This window comes from Sturnus vulgaris, chromosome 16, assembly GCF_052056855.1.
Source record: "Sturnus vulgaris isolate bStuVul1 chromosome 16, bStuVul1.hap1, whole genome shotgun sequence".
NCBI classification, from domain to species: Eukaryota; Metazoa; Chordata; class Aves; order Passeriformes; family Sturnidae; genus Sturnus; species Sturnus vulgaris.
The window spans coordinates 13,325,053-13,343,970 of NC_142258.1; the positions used below are offsets into that span (position 1 = coordinate 13,325,053).

Below are 18,918 nucleotides of genomic sequence, written 5' to 3' on the forward strand. Positions count from 1 at the left end.
AGAGCATTTGTAAATAAACAGCACCCACAATTACCAACACAGATTGAGCACTCTCATTAAAGTTCAATTTAGGAACATAATTGCCATGGCATTTCTGAGACTTTTAGCTTTTTTTTTTTTTTTCCTTGTTTTTAATTAATGTCTCAGTTGAACCTTACAGTGAAGCTTTGAACAAAACTGCAGAGGAAGGTGCAGTGCTCCTGGCACGATGAGATTTCCCTGTGGATCATGGGGAGAAGGGTTGGGAAAATGGACTTGGCATTTTTTTGTTTGTTTTTTTTTTTACCTTTCCCATTTATCTTCTAAAATCACATAAAACTAATTTGGCCAAGAGACAGCAGCACTGTTATAGTGCTTGCAAGTTTATAAAATGCTTACCAAGAGCAGGAGGCTGTGGAGAATAAAAATACCTGCAAACAACAGCCCCAGTTCTCCAGAGGCATCAGCGTTTTTGGATGGATAGGGAGAATACTTTCTTCTTGTCATTTCTAAATATAGCACATTATTTTCTTTCCATCTCAAAACAAAGACAACAATCTTTGCTAACACTAATAAATAAATACTTCGTATGCACAGCACTGCAGGGAATTATTAGTCTTTCCTTCTCACCTCTTCCTACTGTGTTTCATAGGAGGAGTTAGTAGCATTTTAGCAACATGTTGCAAAATACAAATCACATTATATTTAAAATGCAGCTTATTTGGTGTCTCAGTAATGAATATTTATTGCATGTGATTATGGACTTATAAATACATTGAATTCACATATTTATAATATATTAATATTTATAACAACTCTCACAATAATTGTATAATTTTCAATAGATTTTAATAATAAGGCGTATTTGTCTTCAGTAATCTATTTTGTAATTTACTGCAATACTCAAACTTTGAAATGTTAAACGTCTTGCATGATAAACACTCATTAGATTATTCTCCTTCATCTTGTGCAAGCCAAGAGCCCCCATGGCTCAGAGTGGGCACCAGGGTCCCTCAGGGCATCCTGAGCTCTTCCACTCATCCCACCCACACTCCCTGCTGGGAGCTGTGTCCCATGGGAGATGGGGATGGGAGCTGTGTCCCATGGGGATGGAGCTGTGTCCCATGGGGATGGAGCTGTGTCCCATAGAGATGGAGCTGGTATCCCATAGGAGAAGGGGATGGGAGCTGTGTCCTGTAGAGATGGGGAGGTGGTGTCCCATGGGAGATGGAGTTGGGAAGTGATATCCTATAGAGATGGGTTTGGGAGCTGGTATCCAATGGCAGATGGGGTTGGGAGCTGTGTTGCATGGCAGATGGAGCTGGTATCCCATAGGAGATGGGTTTGGGAGCTGTATCCCATGGCAGATGGGTTTGGGATTTGTGTCCCATGGCAGATGAAGTCCAGACCCCAGCCCTGTCCCAGAGCAGCCTCTCCCCCAGCACTCCCTGGGCAGTCACAGCCAGGGAAGGCACAGTGAGCTTTGGTTCAAGGACCAGGAGTGCCCTGGATTTGGTCTCACTGTGGAGAACTCTGGGACTCACAAGCAGGGAAACAGGTTGGGAGTAACATCCCCTGTGCCCACATTCCTGGGGTGAGACCTCAGCTTCCCTGCACACAGCCACCCTGGGAGCTGAGCTCCTCTCCAGCCACTGCAGCCACAAATCTCCTCCTTGCATCTCCTGATCTCCCTTTCTCCCTTCCCTGATGCTTCCAGGGCAGTGCATTCATCCATGCAGGATGTGGGGCACAGGTAAATACCAGCTCAGCTGGGACAGGGCTGACAGCAGCAGCATTTTCAGCCTGCAGGTTTGCTCAGAAACCTGAGGAGGGCCAGGGGGTCCCTCATGCCGTGCTAGTGATGGGTAGCAGACCTGGAAAAGGAAGGAGGTCAAAAGAGGCAAAGCCAAGGCTTCTGCCTTGCAGCTAACACTGAGCCACTGCTGTTGTACAGACCAGAGAACCTCCCCTGGCACCACCCAGCCTCCAGCACCTTCTTTAAGAAGGGTTCATTACAAATGCCCACCAGCCTGGTGGAAAACCACACATGTAGGAATTATTTTCTGTTCCACCAGGGTTCTGGTGATGTCCTGGAGCATGAGCTTTGAGAAGCCCTGACCCAGCAGTTGTCACCACCAGCCTGATTTCCAGCCTGCTGTAAATGTGCCACTGCAGCACCCAGCCACAGAGCAGAGCCCAGAGAACTGAAACAGCCCTGGCAAGTGAGGCCAGGGAGCACTGTCCCCATGGCCCAGAGACAAAGGGTCTTGGGGATCCATCCCTTTCCCAGGGGTCAGTGGGAAAACTAAAATTTCTGTGACTCTACCTTCCCTCTGTCAAAAGTGAATGATCAAAACACCCCTCCCCAAAATGAGGAAGGGCTGTTTATGGTCTGTCAGATGTCTCAGGGTGGTGTCTGTTGTGTCCTACCCCATTCCCAAGCCATTGGCAAAGCCTGGGGGGCTGTTCTGGGCTCTGGCACGAGCCAGGAGTGGGCCAGGGGATTTTCCAGGCAGGGGATTTCTGTGCCTCTGAAGATCAGTAGATGTTCAAGCTGAGACTCTCTAAAGAAAATAAATATAAAAAGCCTGAGCTGTTTGAGCCATGGAGGAATCTGAGAGCCCAGCCCTGAGCTCAGCTACAGGAGGCTCTATGGGTACAGTCCCAGCACATCTGGGGCACAGCTGGCATGCAGCATTGCTGTTAAAGAGGCCTTCACCTAAGGCAGGTGTAACTCCTAAGGTAGGAAAACCACTCTTTAGAGTTCAAAATGAATAGCATTTAACCAAGGTCCCTGAAAACTGAAGTACATCTATCCTAATTGCCTAATTACTATGATTTCCCAAATGCCAGGCACTGAGAGTTCATTCTGTATTTCCTTCTCTGAACTTTTCAGCACTTCTGATTTCATGATTAGAAACCATCAGAAACATCCAAGAGAATTTCTCCCTCAAATGCCATTCCCCAGGCACCTCCCAGGCACAGTGAGGCATGTGGTTTTGGCTGGCTTCTTCCTGGATCCTGCCTGGGAGCCCAGCTGGAAATGTCTGCAGCTGCTGGAGCTCTTCCCCACACTCCCCGTGGGAGGCAGGCTCATGCCAGGCCAGGAGGATGCTGTGCCTGGACACTCACACCTAGCACCAGCTCCCTTCCCACTTGTCCTCCCAGCCATGGGAAACTTCAGGGAACTTTGTCACCCCAGGGGTCACTGCATTTCCTTCTCATTTGATTGCATTTGGCAAACAGGTTCAAAAATGACAGGCAAAGAGCTGCCTCCACACATCTCATTGCCTCGGGAGTCCCTGCAGGACTTGTTATGAGCTGAATTTTGAAATCATTGAAATGAGCCATTTCTGTTTACTTGAGCCATTTTTTCCCCAGATTTTTCAGTCCATGAATATGTGCTCTTTTTCAAGTTTTGTCTAATTTGAAATGAGAAACTGCTTCCTTGTCCGCAGGTCCTTTGCAGAATGGGAGAACAGCTCATGCTGAGGGCTGTGTTGACAATGCTTATTTATAAGATAATGCTATTGGGGCTGGGTTCTTTCTACTCTGCATAATTCAGATCCATTTGTTATAGAAAAAGTGCAAAAAGGAGCAGGTAAAGTGTGTCACCATCACAGATGATGAAGTTAATCCAGCTTAGTTAGGCAGCCACTGTGAACTAAGTGTAGCCAGAGTTGTTGGGCTGAGTGTGAAGCCAAGGGGAGCTGGAAGGCAGAGAAGACAAAAGGAGGAATTCAGGGCCTTTTTTTGCATCCTCCTGTCACCCTCACAAAGCATCTCAACTCCCTGGGGCCGTGAGTCCTTCACTAGCCCAGTCTGAACTCAAGGTCGGGGAGGGCAGAAGAGGCTGGGGGGAAGCCCTGTCCATGAGCAGGGACCAGAGCAGCTCCAGCTGGCCCTGCTTGCCAGGACACCCAGGACAACCCTTGCTGCTCTTCCAGCATGGCTCTGGACCAGTCTTTTTTTTTTTTTTTTCTTCCACTTCCTCTCTCCCTCTGCCTCCCTGTGCTCCTGGTTGGTGCTTGCAGGTGTCCTGGCCCTGGCTGGCCAAGGTTGGCTGGCACTGCCTTCACACTGGGGGGGTCAGTCAGGAGACCCCCAGGCTGGGGACTCTGCAGATGGAATTGTTGTCTTCTATTCTGGTCAGGCTTTCAGACACAAGCCAGGAATGCCAGAGGTGTCCATGAACCAGGAAAGAAGGAAACACAGTAGTCTGATGAAGGCATGAAAACCAGATTAGAAGCCATGCCTGCAGTGGCACTGTGCAGCCAGTGTCCCATGGATGCTGGAAAACTGCTCCAAAAGACTCCCTGGACATGGCTCCTTCCTTAGCCCTTGTCTGCAAGGCTCTGAGGCATTTCAGAGGGACATCAGGAGGTGTCTGGCCTTGGTGCCAGAGTGCACCAATGTTCCCCCTGGCACAGGGACCTCCATGGGATGGAGGCTGTGCCCAGCCCAGCCTCCTGCCTGCCTGAGCACGAGCCACGGGAATCTGGAGGGAAGGGGAGCAGAAGGAGTTTGTCACCTCCACCTTCCCTGCCTGGTGCCAGCCTGTGTGCTTGTGACAGAAATATGACACGAGCTGCTGTTTAACCCAGCTCTGTCTGTGGTTTCTCTCTCCACAGTCTGGCGTGGGGCTCCTTCACCTGCTGCATGGCTGCCTCCGTCACCACCCTCAACTCCTACACTAAGACTGTCATTGAGTTCAGGCACAAGCGCAAAATCTTTGAGCAGGGCTTTCGAGAAGAGCAGAACTTCCTAGACCAGGAAGCCATCAAGTACTTCAGAGAAAGGTCAGTGCAGTCAGTCACTCCATCAGGGCAGGTTTCCATGGACTCTGCTGCTTTCAGAAGACCCAGGCTCTCACCCCCTGCAGCACTCGTGGGTGAAGCCTCCGAGACACCTGGGGAAGGTGTGTGTGAAAGGCAAACGCAAAAGGTTCTCCTTGATTTGGTATTTCTTCAATTTTGTGATGTCCCAGTGCCCACCCTTTCTCCAATACTCATTCAAATCTTTACAACGTGCACCCAATTCACAAAAAGCTGTGCTGCCAAAGTAAGCTGGTTTTCCCTCTCTAGAAAGGTTAAATTGTGGGGGTGTACCAAATGTGACATCCATCCTTTCCCACCAGTGCTACAGGCCCCTCCCAATAATCCCAACAGCTGCTGAGGCATTTTCCAGCCACCACCAGGACACTTTGGAGCTGCCATCTCCTACATGCCCACAACCCATCCCTGGCTGCTTTGCACAACCCATCCTCTGGAGCAAACCCACACAAATGCAGCAAAACACCCACACAGTGCCACCCACACAGTGCCACCCACCCTGCCACACAGGTCCTGCATGGGCTGGGGTCCTGGTGGGTCCCAAGGCCCAGGGATGCTCTGTCACCCTGCCCAGCAGCTGTGGCTGCTCCAGGAGCCTCCTGCCCTCACTCTTGGGTAAGAAAGTCCAGGCTTTGTTTAAAGCTGTGCATTGTGAAGAACACACTGATCCTGGGCTCACACAGCAGGGATGGGCTCCACAGGGTGATGGACTTTCACAGGATGGAGAGCTGAGAAGTACAGAAAATTCTCACCAAAGTCTATGGCCTGAAGTGATATACAGATATTTTGGGGGCAGAAAATATAAGCAGGATGCATTGCTGTTTGTCAGAGCAGTGGGGCAGTTTCTCCATGGGAAGCTCTGAGGGCACAGAAGGTTTGGAATGATCAGCATTTCAGCAGCACAGTGAGGAGCTCTTCTGAGAGGGCAGAACTAGGGAGCTTCCATGATTATTGCTTTTTCCTTGGTTATCTCGTTTATTATTCTGTTGTTGCAGTTGTCCCCCTGCTAATGTCCAAGTTTTCACTCTACCTTTCACAGTCTGGAAGGAAAAGAGAAATGAGGCAAACAACCATGATTTTCCTAATTTTGCATTTGGCCATGACAGTGAATTCTAAAAAGTTCTCTGTGGGAGAAAAGAAAGCCCAGACACAGTGAGAAGGAAGGGGTCAGTGTGTGCCTCAGGGTAAATCAGCACTCAGGGAGGGAAAACAGATGAATTACTGAAGTGAGAATTGCAGATAAGAGCCCAGGAGAATTACAAGGAACAGTATCTTGAGTTAGATTGGGAAATACTAAGGAAACTTATTGAAGTACCACTACTGCCCTTTTTGGAACAGTAAACAGCAAAATGTATGAATGGCCCAAAGGACAGGTATCTCTTTCTCTCACATGAGCATCGTGGGTTTGATTTGGGCTCCTCTTGCCCTCACAACATGACACAATTCCACCCCCAACAATTCCCTCCTCGGTCACCTCCTCCCAGCCCTTCCACACACACTTGGCACACTCAGCTCAAGCATGTGGTGTTCCCTAACTTCATGATTATGACTTTTTTTATATCACATTATTTTAATTGTTGTATCTGAATACATAAAAGGAAGCCCAGAGACAGTGTTACCATGGGATCATTCTGGAGATTTAAAGCTGTGCAGCAATATACTAAATTTTTAATTTTTAAAGTGATCATATTCATGCTCAGCTTAACTGCTGTGCCCTGGGAATGCTCTGCCTGCAGGGGTCCAGGCACTGTCCATTAGCATCACCCTGTTGGGCACATTGTGGGTGCCCTCAGTCCCACACAACTTCCCTGAGCTCCCATCTGCCTTTGCACAAATAGAAAATAAAATAAATCCTCTTTCCTTCCTGTGCACACACCCAGGGATACTTCACATTCCCTCCTACTCCTCCACCTCCATGTTCCTTTTCATACCTCATGAATAAAACCCTCCAGCCTTTCTTCCTTCCAGTTACTTTGCACATTTCTTCACCCTCTTTGCTGTTCCTTTGGCTCAGTGCAGAGCCAGCACCCCCTGGAGCACACATCCAACCTCTGTGCTGGACAGGCACTATCCTGTATCCCTGCTGAAAATTAAAGTTTTATCATTATTCCAAACAGCTCCATTTATCATCTGGGACTCAGGGAAGGAAAGTGTCAGCCCCATTTTGAGTGATAAAACTTTTTTGTCAGAATTTTATCCTACAGGGCCCCTGCTCCCAGGGAAGAAATTTGCTTCATGAAAAGTACTGGCTGTAAAATGCTGCTAATCCTCCACGTGTTTTCTCAACTATATCATTGTCTTGTGCTTCATTTTAATTGCATGCAACTGCATGTAACAGCAGAAGATTTGCTGGAAATGAGGATGTGAGAGCTGAAATGGTTCCTTGAGAGCTGCCAATTCAAGAGCTGTGCTGCTGTCCCCAGCAGAGCAGGAGGTGCAGGGGATGAGCCCCTCCATCCATCCCATGTTTGCTGTGCTGATCCCCCTCCAGCAGCTCCCATCCCCTCCCCTTGCACAGCAGCCTGGCCCTCTGTGTCCCTGCTGCTCCTAAACTTCAGCACCCACATCCCAAGGGCAGCCTCTGCTCTGAAGAACGTGGGCAAGGCCTTTAACACCACATCAAAGTCTGTGTGCACTCCAAATTCTGCTGCACAGCCCGGTTTGACTCCAGCACAAGGAGTTACCCAGCCCTCAGTCAGTCACACTGAGCACATCCAAAATCCTCTGCACCCCCAGGCTCGAGCATCTCACTCCTCCTGCCACTGGGAAAACATTGAAGCAGCTGCTGAAAAATCAAAGATTCATGGTGGTACATACAATTATGCCCTATCCGGGCCTGGGATACTTTAAAAAGTCCAGACAAAACAGACCCTGTAGTTCACACTACAAAATCAAAAGATACCAGAGCTCTTCATCTATAATAGGTACAATAGTCCTCAGGGTAACTCTAAGAAAACCAGGTCAATTATACAGACTTGGAGGTATTATTCATGCATTAAGTGTTCTATAAAATTATCAGAATTATGTGCAAAGTCAGCTTTCAGTCTGTGTCCTTCAAGTGTTTTTCCTTCCTTTTTTCTTGTTTTCCTTTGAAATGAATATTTGTCTATAACTTTTGCTCATCTTTTTCATTTTTTAGTTCATTGGGTGTCAGTTCATAACAAGTATCTCTCTTCCATCCCCCTGAGTTTCTCTTTCTGCTCTGTCTCACATGAATACTCTTGTCCCATGTGGTCGTGAGCACAGTCCCTCATCTGTGGTTTACCCCAGCCAGCAGAGGAGGAGCCCTCACTGCCCTCCTGCTTCCTTCCTTCCTGCTCTGAGCATCCCTCCAGAACAGCCAAAGGGACAGGGATTCTTTGTTCTCTCCCATAAAGTCTGATAATCTCTGTGACAGCAGCTGCAGGAATGGTGACAGACCTTCTCCTCTTCCCTTGCCCAGCTGTTCAGTAGCTGCTGTTTTAGCAGCTTTAGCTCTCCCCTGCTGTTTTGGCAGCTTTGTCCCTATGGCTGTGTAATAATTAAGATGCATTCACAAGAATTCTGCTCATTTAAATCAAACGGCTCCACCAACACCATCATCAAATCCATCCAGGCAAGGGCCAGCACAGCCAGCTTACCCAGGCTCAGTGTCTTTACCAAGTTTGTTCTCAGCTTCTTGCCTTCTTTTTTTTCATATATTTAAAAACACATTTCAGGCACCCTCCCCAACACACCTTTCCCTTCTCTCAGGATTCTGGTGGATTTTGCTTTCAGGTAAAGAACGAAAACTTTGCTCCCTTGCTGTGCTGGGGGCAGGGCAGGAACTGCTGGTGGGGCAGAGGGAGCCCCTGGGCAAGGGGCACAGCTGCAGGGACAAGGACAGGAACAGCTCCAGGGAGGACAAGGGGACGTGCAGGCTTGGGGTGAAGGCAGGTGAGGGCTGAAGGTGAGGGATACAGAGCCTGAAAGTTGGAAATCAAATCCAAGTGAGATTGATCAGATCCAGGTGGAGAGCTCATCACTGCCTGGGGCAAGGAATGAAAAGTTTGTGAAGTGATGTGAGGGAACTGGAATTACCCATGGCCCTCTTCCAGTGAGGACAAGAGAAGCTTTTGGACGTGCAGCCAGGCTGGGGAGGGGTGCAGAGTCCCACTGGAGCTGAGGCCATGCAGAGAGGGGTCAGGGCATTATCCCACCCTGTGGGAGGGGGGATCAGAGATCAGCACAGCCCTGCCTCAGTCTGGTTCCCAGCCTTGTGCTCTCTGTGAAGCAAATCTCACTTGGCTGTTAAACCAACATGTTTAGCAAGTAAATCTGGAAGATTCAGCCTCCCCCAGCTCACCCATCCGTAGCACAGCGTTTGCAGCTGTCCATCAACACCCATTGTGCCATTGCAGCTGATTTCACATTTTTCTTGCTGACTGGGCCCTTACTCTGATCTGCAACACCAACCTAAGCAGGCAGATGCTACTGGTGAAATTCTGGAGTGAGCTGAGTTCAAACTGCCATTGATAGCAGTGCAGATAAAATGTCTCTGCAGGGACAGAAAATGTAGTTTTAAGTGCTAGGAGCAGTTTGAAACAGACAGCAGGACCAAAGCTATTGCAGAGCTAATAAATCAGGACTATTCCCAACACTGTGAGAACCAGAACTTTTCAAATCATCATTCACATGCTATTTTTTCCCTTTTTGCACATTTTTGTAATGTGTCATACTCACAGCTTGCTCTAAGTCCATTGTGCTCGTGTCAGATGTGCAGATCATACCAATGCCTTCCAAAGACATGCCAACCTTTTGCTCTGGGTCACCCAGGTATCTGAACAGGGCTTCAGTTGCTGACCTAATGTACCTCCCATTGGCAGAACCAGTAGCTCTTCACACAGACATCAATATTTCCAATCCTCTTATTCCCCTTTCATCAGTGCACAGGAGTGAGTGCAAGGTGGATTTGTTCTGTACTTTATTCTGCAACACAGGAAGCTTTATCCACAGAGCTGCTGCTTCTGGAAATCACATGGAGTGGCACTAAAGCAGTGCAGCAGCAGCAGCACCATCCCCTCTCCCAACACACACATACTGCACAGTGCTGCTGGGCCCCAGTGCTTAGATCCACCCTGAAGAGGGGAAGAGTGGAGAGATGCAGCCCTGAGCCCCTCATTTCTATTCCCCATGGCCTCTTTGCATGAGCTTTCCCCAAGAGGGGCAAAGCCAGGGGAACCAAGTCCTTCCTGAGCCCATCAGGATGTCCATGGTGGGCCTGGCTATAGATGGAGGAGCCCAGGTACGTTGGACTCTTATTGGTTTTGACCCTTCCATTTGTGTACGTTTGGGAGCAGCCTCTGTTTCTGTTAAAGGTGCTACTTCTATATTCTCTTTTCCAGGACTGAGGAGGAGAGGGCTGAGGCTGGGGACCTGAGGTTACAGTGCCTCCATAGCTGCTCCCCAAATAGTAAGTGACCATGGCTCAAATGGCTTGTACTGTCCCCATGCTGGCTCCCCGGGGCCCAGAATGAGGTTTGGAGTAGGAAGATTTGGGAACAGAGGTTCGTTGCTTTCCCAGACAGCACTGCCCAAGAGATAACCAACCAGCATCAGAACAGTACAGAATTCTCCAGCATTCAATTTAGGATGTGCACATATCCTATAATTTTGTGTTATCTCAAGAAGCTGTGACTTCATAGTAGTTTAAAAATATGCTCTAATTTACACCTGTATAACTTTCATTATCACTACCTTTTTTCATCTATATTTATCACCAATTCATGATGATGCATGCTATTGAATATAAAAATGATTGAAAGCAGCTTTGGTAGACAATAACGTTAGTATAATTAATGCCATTTCTTGCACTTTCTATGGAAATTGCTGTGCTTTTATTCAGTGTTTGCAAAAGCTCTTGCTTTAAGCTATGGGAATCGGTGGTTCAATGTGCAGAGCAATGTTGGAGCATGGCTCCTGCCCTGCTCTGAATGCTATACTTTTTCTTTACTCTCCAGGAAAGATGTGTGCAGTTTCATGCATCTATTTCCTTGGAAAGAAAGCAAGTGATCCTTCATTCAGCAGGAGGGAGCCTTGGGAGAGTGACTTGCTGGCTCTGCGCTATTAAAATTTGGAAACCTCATGGCATTTTGCTGCCTCTGTCTTGCTGAGATGCACATCTCAGCCACATACTCATGGAAGCTTGGTGTCTGTAACCCCAACCCCTGAGGGTCCTGCTCCCTCCCCAGACCTGCTGGAACAGCTCTCCAGTCCCATGTCACTGCAGGTGGTGTCCCCACAGGCATGATAGTGCTGGCACTGCTCTCCAGCTCAGTTTGTCATCAGCTCACTTGGTAACTCCTGCTCCTTGAAAATGTCATATCAGTCATGGACCTTTCCACAGGCAGATCCATGTCCCTCATTCTCACAGGCCTGAAAATGTCTATTAGTACCAAATTGATCTGGGTCATGTTTCCTGAGAAAGTTCCTCACCTGCCAAGCTCCTGGCAGGTGCTCAAATGTGCTCATTTTATTATTGAAGCCTGTCCAGAGGTCTTTGTTTCAAAGAACCAATAACAAGTCTTGACAACAGGTGTTCCAAGGAATAGGCTCTGCTGTCCTATGGCCAGCCCTGTCCCAAGTGTTTCCATTGTAAAGGACCCAGAGCTCACCCCGTAGAGTGCTGGCAGGGCTGGGAAAGCAAGCCCCAAATGAGAAGCCCAGAGTCAGGTTAAAGAACAGTGGCCATGCCCCAATATTCCATCAGGCTCAGCCTCACATCCATTACCTTCTGTAATGAAATCAGATCAATATTAATGAAGTGACAGGAGTGAAGTTGTGCTCTCGGTTCACTATTTACTTACAAATCCAATAGAAGCTGCAAAATGCTCATTATCCATGCTTATTAGGGAGGAAAAACCATTAGTTACTGCTGCTTGGGATGGCACAAAGCCTCACAACGCTCAGATGAACCTCTCCTTCCTCAAGCAAGTCCACCAAGCCATAACTGGCCTGGGGCTGACCCCAGGATCCTCCTTGCTGCTGGTTCCAGGGTCCCACACTCCCAGTCTGTGTCACATTCCCCATTCCAGGGGCCCGTGGCCAGCAGAGGATTGAGAACGGCATGGGAAGGGCTTGGCCAAAGGCAGAGCAGCCACCAAGGTCACACTGACCCCGTGGGTGGTGTGGAAGAAGGGGACACATCACCTGGAACACACCAACCCAGCAGCCACCAGCAGAGGAAATGCCAGCAGGTCACTGGGAGCACTCCATGGACACTTCCCACAGGGTGGTCCCGTGCCAGCAGGACACCAGGAAGCACCACCTGGAGCCGTTCCTGCTGCTCTCCTCATCCAGCACCTGACTCCCTGCAGGACCTGCCCTCACCCAGGAGTGCAGAGGAGGCTCCAATCTGAACCAAGCTGCAGATCAGGAATGCTGGCTCATCCTCAGGCACCGTGAATCTTTCTGTCCTCCCACGAAGACAAAGCAGGGCACCTGTCCTTGTGGAGAGGAAAGGATTTGGGAGAGTGTCCCTGAGCAGTGAAAGAGCAAAAGCTGTAAAGAGGAGAACAAGGCTGAGCGGTTGTGGAAGACAAACACTACCTGGCCAGGTGATTTTGGAAGAGAGAATGTTGAAGGTTTTTGAGCAGCCCACCAGCACTGTGGGAGCACAGGTAGCACAAAGGGCCTTTTGCCAGGGCAGGATATCAGGTTCCTCTGTTGGCAAGACTGAGCTCTCCGTTTTGAGAAGCAGCCTTAAATTATAAATTCCATCAAAAGCTTGAATCCAATTCCATTGACTCCATCCAATCCAATCAATGCAGTTATTCAGTCTTGATAATTCTATATTAAACCACTTAATGTCCTTCACTGAACTATATTTCTCTCTTAACAGGGTTAAAAAGAAAATTATTTTATTTCCTTTCAAACCCTTTAGCAGGGTTTAAACTTACCCGAGCTGAGAACAGCACCAGGGAGCTCTGACTTGGCTTCCTCTGCTCTCCCCAAGCTGCCTTCCTGTGCAAACATATGGCACTGGCCCCTATACATCTGATACCCCTGGACATACCAAATTTAGCATTTCCAGACACTTTTAAAGTCTATTTGTTGTCATTTTTGACCTTGGAGGTCTCAACATTTTCTTTCAGAAGTGCAGGACTGGGAGATCACAGTGCTCCAGCTGTGTGTAGCCACTGCACAAAAATGCAGAAGGAGAAGTTTCACTCAGGATATTTTCGTTGTTTTGCACAGTTATTTATTAGCAAGAAATGCTCACTGTTATTAGGCTCCAGCCAGCGATAGTCCCTGATTTCAGACATCTGTATGTCCATGCCACTTCCACCCTTTCCTCCAGACCATGAGGCAATAACAGGACGAGCCTGGATCCCACAGGGCAGGTGGGAGAGGTGCAGATGGTGAATGTCAAACGGGCAAGAGAGAGGCAGGAGAAATATCACAAAGGACAAGGAGGGACAGGTGTGGTGGCAGAGCCAAAGAGGAGATAAATTGCCCAGAAGAGGAAGAGCTGAGCAGGAAACAGCAAATTCTTACTGTCTGTGGCTGAAAGCCTTGGTGTTATTTGAGGCAGATAAACCCAGAGTTCAGGACACCAGCTTCTCTTGTAGAAAACTGAAAGATTATTCAAAATTAATTCAGTGTTAAAGAAATAATATGTCACTGTTTTGGCAGCGTGGGCATTTCAGAAGGGTCACCTGACAAAGAGAAGGCCTTGAAAAAAATAGTTTTATTCTCATGTCATCACCCTGTAGGCATTTCCCCTGGGTCCATCCCACAGCTCTTTTCCCATCCTCCCACCCCGGCTGTCTACAGTGAGATTTATGCAACCAATCCCTCAGTGCTTCACTCTAAAGCATAGTGTAATTTTTTTCTATTCAGACAAGTTCATCAGAAGAACTCTAGATTTAAAACATGGTGGAAATGATTCATTAAAAAAAAAAACAAAAAGAACATCCACTGATTTTTTTTCCCCTCAGTCATGAGCGCCATGGAAGCGAAGTGGTGCTGGATGTGCAGGCAACTTTCAAACGTCTCCAAAAAAGTGTGTAGCACCAGCTCAGCTGGAGAGGGCAAGGCACAGACGGCAGCCAAGGTCACTGTGACAACGGGGAACATGCTTTATATGCTGAGCAGCACGGGCTGGGAGGCGGCAGACAACAAGGGCTTGACGCATTTGAAGTGTCGCTCAAAGTTGAGCCAAGGTTTCTCCTTGTGGAGGTGCCTGACAGCTGCAATCAGCTGCCTGTTTCATGTCAGCATTGATTCCAACTCCAGGTCTTGCAATTCTTCCTGTAATTTATTCAGTTCATAGTGATTCACCACATACAAAAAAAATGGGTGGGGAAAAACCCCCTCTGATAAAGCACCATGGTTACAGGTCGAAGATCCAGCCCTGCTGCGCTGGCAGCAGTGGGAGTCTCGCTCCTGTCTTCAGGCAAAGCCTTGCCCACTAGGAAATTCCAAAGCTGAAGGTCTCAGTCCTGTCCTCATTTACCTCTGCTAACAGCCAGACTGACATTTTGCTCTAACATTGCTTCTTGAGCTACCAGTTTTTCTGCTTCGGAGATAAGGAGGATGATAAAAGTAAATGCAGTCCCGTGTGGAGCCCGTGAAAACTCAGGGGTGGAAAAGGGAAGCAAAATAAGCTGACAGTTTATAATACATTTTTTGTTTCCTCCAGTGCACAGGTGAATTGAAAGGTTTCTTATATAAATTTCAGTGGGATTAGTTATGAAACGTGCTTTCTGTCACTCTTTTAAATTGCATCTTTCAATAAATGCTTCATCTCCTACAGCTAATCCTGGATTTATGCAAAAAACCTCCCAAAACCACCCCCCCAAAAGCCAACCCTGTCCCACACAGCTAAACATGTGAAGTGTTTCAGACAGTATGTTCACCCAAATAGCCTTTCACTTACTGTGCAGATCCTATTCCCCTGTAGAATGGAGGTAGGGATTGTTCTCAGTTCACTTCAGATAGTTTTACACGTGAGGTATTTGAGGATAAATACATGTAATTTTATCAGCAAAAATGCAAATTTTTAAATTTCCTTAAAATGTTTTTTTTCTTGTCTCCCACGGTCCAAAGCATGACCTTGACTCGTACAAGGAAGGGGCAGCAATCCCTCTGAGCCAAATAACTCTGATTTTCCTGTAAAAACCTTTTTATTCATCAGGGACTCTCCTGCAACAGACACTATAAAGTCAGTGGGAAAAGGGACAGCCCAGAGGCTCCAGTGGAAGGGAAGGATGGTGAGGTGGGACACAGAGGGGAGAAAAGTGAGAGGAGACAGGGGAACAGGAGGAGGAATAAATTATTTTCAGAGTTAGGCAGAAGCAGAGAACAGCACAGTTGGAACCCCAGAGGGCTCTAGTCCAGCCCTGTGCTCCAGAATGTCCAGGCTGGGTCAGGCTTCATTCCTTGTCCAGTTAGATTTGAACACGTCCAGGGATGGAGATCCCAATACCTCTCCTGGTCTCTACCCCACTGTCTGAACACCCTCAGGGTGAAAAAGATTTTCCTCATGCCCAGTTGGCAATTCTGGCCTCCCAGTCCTGTTCAGCCAGGTTAAGAAGGCAAGGCCCTCCCAGGTGCTCCCTGGGACAGGTGTGTGCTTGTTTCCTTTCCTGCCCTTTACATAACCCATTTTATGATTCCTTTTAGGCTCTGCTTTTATGCAATAGCTCTGTAACTGTCTGCATTTCCAATTAGAAAACCTTTAAATTTGATTTAAACCTGATAATTAAGCCGTGATTTAGCAAATTAACCCTATTGAAGCCCAGAGGTGTGAGACACGCTCTTTAGAACCTGAGCGTTTGGTGTTTAATTGCATCCAACACTGAGAAAGGTGCAGGGAGGAGGAGAAGTGACTGTGCAGCTCATTCAGGCCACCAGTGCTGGCAGGACAGGACCTCATGCACAGACCTCACACATCCCATCCAGACCAGGATGGGCTGCTGTCTTCCACCACAAGAATTTACCAGATGCACAAAAAGACTCAGTTGGTCCCTGGCATCGCTACAAAAGCTTGTCATGTCCTTTGGCTGTCAGAAATCCTGCACCATGGTCTGCACAGGGGTTGTCTTTGTGTTCCCCTTCAAGGTCAAGGCATTTCTAGCTGCATTCCCTGCCTGTCAGGACAGCTCCAGGCCACAGGGGTGGAACATCTTCCTCTCTTGCCATCAGAATTGACAAACTGAGAAAAATTGAGCCATCCTCTAATTCCCTGGGTTCCCAGGGAGCACTCCCAGGAGAGTGAAGCATGAGGGAAGGAAGGCAGGTCTTCACTCTGGGCAGGATGGGCCACCTGCAGCCAGGATTTTGTGTTCTCACAGTCACTTTGCCAGTAGCTTTCATCCCTTCCTGTCCTCCTGCAGCACCAAATCCTTGGTTCCTGCAGAGCTGTGTGACTTTTGGGAAGGAGAACATGGATGTCCCAGTGGTTCTCACACTGAGGATAGCTGACACGTGCTCCCTTGGCAGCAGGGAGGAGCTGGTCCTGAATTCATGTGCCTTATTCTCAAATGCTTTGCTCTTGGTCACGACAAGCAGAGGGTTTTATACAGACACGAGAGGCAAACCAGCCTGTGGGGAAATGCACTTGTGGGAAACAGGCTTAAAATTGTCCCAAAATAGGCCTAAAATTTTCTTATAAGCCTTTAGCCCAGTCCAGAGGAAAAAGTGTGTGTTTGTCTTTCTTTAGGGCTTCACAACACCCAGCTCTAAGTGTCACTAGCCCGCAGAGGAACAGGAGTGACCATAATGCTCAGAAAATGCCCCCATTCGCTACGTCAAGCTCTTCCAGCGACACATCAAGCAGCTCTTCACTTTCATCAGAACCAACCAGCCAGATCTCCATGGTTCAGGATCAAACCCTGCTGGACATCACCTCCATCACTAGATTGGCCCCAGGGGAACCACCAAACCCTCAAGCACTTGAGCAAAGAGATACAAATTTAGCAATATCGAGTTCCAGCCCACTGGGAGCAAGGACTATTCCAGCATCTTGCCCAGCCAGCCTCAGGCTCAATCTAACACCCAGCTCAGCCAAGCCACAGCAATACTCTGACTCCTCTCCAGTCAGCCCAGGGATCAATGCAGCTTCCTTCTCCACCTTCTGTCCTCACACAGCACAAAACCTCCGAGCTTCAGCTTCAGATCACACACTGACCCCAACCAGGACAAGCACAAGGCCTCCAGCAGCAACGACTCCTGAAGAGAGTTCCCAGGCTCCTGGCTATTCTAAAACTGAATTAAAGAATACAGGAAAAGGGTTTGAATCAGATCTGGAAGATCCTGATCATGAGAGGTATGTATCCAGAGCACACTGGTGTCTAAGCCCTCAAATGGCCCGTGTTGGTATAGAATCATTAAGAGCTCCCCATAAATAAAGTTAAATATCTTTTATGATTCAGATGTTCCCAGTGTTTGTTTTCCAGTAACCACCCTGTGCTTCCACTAAGCTCTGTTTTCCAGGGAGCAAAATGTCCTATTTCCATATACCCATTTATCTCTCCAGACCTCACGACAGACCTGGGCCAGGTCCCCAACCTCAGCTCCTCCAGCAGGGCACAGTCTTCAGGTGCCCCCTTTCCTTCCAAAGGAGGCAGCACAACTTTCCCTTGTAGCAGCAGAGAGAAGCTGTGCTGTCCCTTGGAGGCTGGCAGGGCAGAGCAGGGCGTGGTGCTCAGTGACACCGGGATGTCCCTCCCAAACCTCCGCTCCGACCCCAGGCAAGCTGGGCTGGTCCCACTCCTCAGAGCCTCTGAACTCCACCCTGTCTCTGCCACTTCTTTCCTTGGCAGGAGATTTGTAACCACACAGGAATTCCAAGCCATGGAGAAAGAGCTAGAGCATGTAAAGGAAGACCTGAAATGCCTGAAGTGGAAGGTGAGACACATCGGGGAGACGGTGCAGCCCCTGGCCGAGGACAGCAAGAGGTACAATGGCTACACCCTGACGGAGCTCAAGGCCATGGTGCAGTTTGAGGATGACCCTTACAAGGCTGCCCACAAGATCCTCACCGCCCTCTTCAGCGATGTCTACTGGCCACAGCACCCAGCTGAGCAGGCCTGCAACTCCTGCTCCCTGCCCAAGCCCAAAATAGACCCAGAGCTCTACATGGTCTACTGTGACATCCTGAAAAGCATATTCCCTGGGATCAGCAGCCAGACCTTGAGGGAAGAGACACAACACACGCAGCAAAGCTCCCAGAGAGCAGTGCAGTGACAGCAGAGCCCGCAGGGGCTGTGCAGGGTGCGAGGTGGCTTTAGAGGACTGGACTGTGGCAGGTCCCGGGGGTGGAGTCTGTCCCTTTTAGGTATGGATTGTCTGGGAAGGTGTTGGTGAGCTCTGAGCCCTCATGCCCAGTGACACAGTGGGAGGGCATCCTGCACTCTTCCCACATTTTAGAAAACAATTGCTCCTTTGGTGTCTCTTTCAATCTATGGACGTTTCCTTGTTTCCAGCAACTACAAATGCTGACAAAAGAATCCCACAAAGGCATTGTATGTCCAAGCAAGGGCCTTCTCCCAGCCCCAAACAGACCAACCAACCAGCATCTGGGTAGTTTCTATTTTCTAGAGTGTATCATTCATTAAATGACATTACTTGTTAGAAAATCGTGCCTGTTCTTTTTTATTTGTTTGTCTAAAAATGTTTTGCACAGCAAATCAATCAACATTGTAACTTGGACACACACTGGAATGAGACCTGGGAATTGCAAACCTTCCTCTGCCCAACTGAATCCTTGTTTTCAGGGGCACAAACCCAGGGCACAGTGGTGAGCAGCTGTGGTGAGCCCAGCCAGGTCTCCTTTCAGGTAAGGGGGGGGTCAGGGTACAAAACTGCCACGTGCTCCTAAATCACCGAGCCAGCAGTGAGACAGGGGCAGGTCTGTGACCTGCAGCTCTGCCAGTCTGTGGTGGCTGGGCTGGCAGAGCAGCTCAGATGTGTTAACCCAGCTGAAAGGTTGTGACCCCTTGCAAGGGTGAGCACTGCTATGGAGCCAGTGCCAAGGGAAGGAGGGTGCTGGTCATGGGGGCCCTGGAGCTCCTTCCTTCCCTTCTGGGAACCAGAACGTGCCATGGATGAACAATTTGTCCCCCAGGTTCTCTCCACAGGCCTG

General features: G+C 48.6%; 1 protein-coding gene across 2 annotated transcripts in view; it reads left to right on the forward strand.

Annotated features, from left to right (window-relative positions):
• The window catches only part of GSG1L (GSG1 like), a 53,999-nt gene extending 35,587 nt beyond the window's left edge, over window positions 1-18,412 (forward strand). The window contains exons 5-7 of one of the 2 annotated variants that reach the window (XM_088174527.1): window positions 4,611-4,778; window positions 16,495-17,104; window positions 17,597-18,412. In XM_088174527.1, the coding sequence (XP_088030653.1) occupies window positions 4,611-4,778; window positions 16,495-17,104; window positions 17,597-17,779 (961 nt within the window). In that variant the 3' untranslated portion in view covers window positions 17,780-18,412. The remainder of the gene's footprint in view (window positions 1-4,610; window positions 4,779-16,494; window positions 17,105-17,596) is intronic. The other variant, XM_088174526.1, reaches the window with a different exon arrangement.
• Window positions 18,413-18,918: the final 506 nt, after the last annotated feature.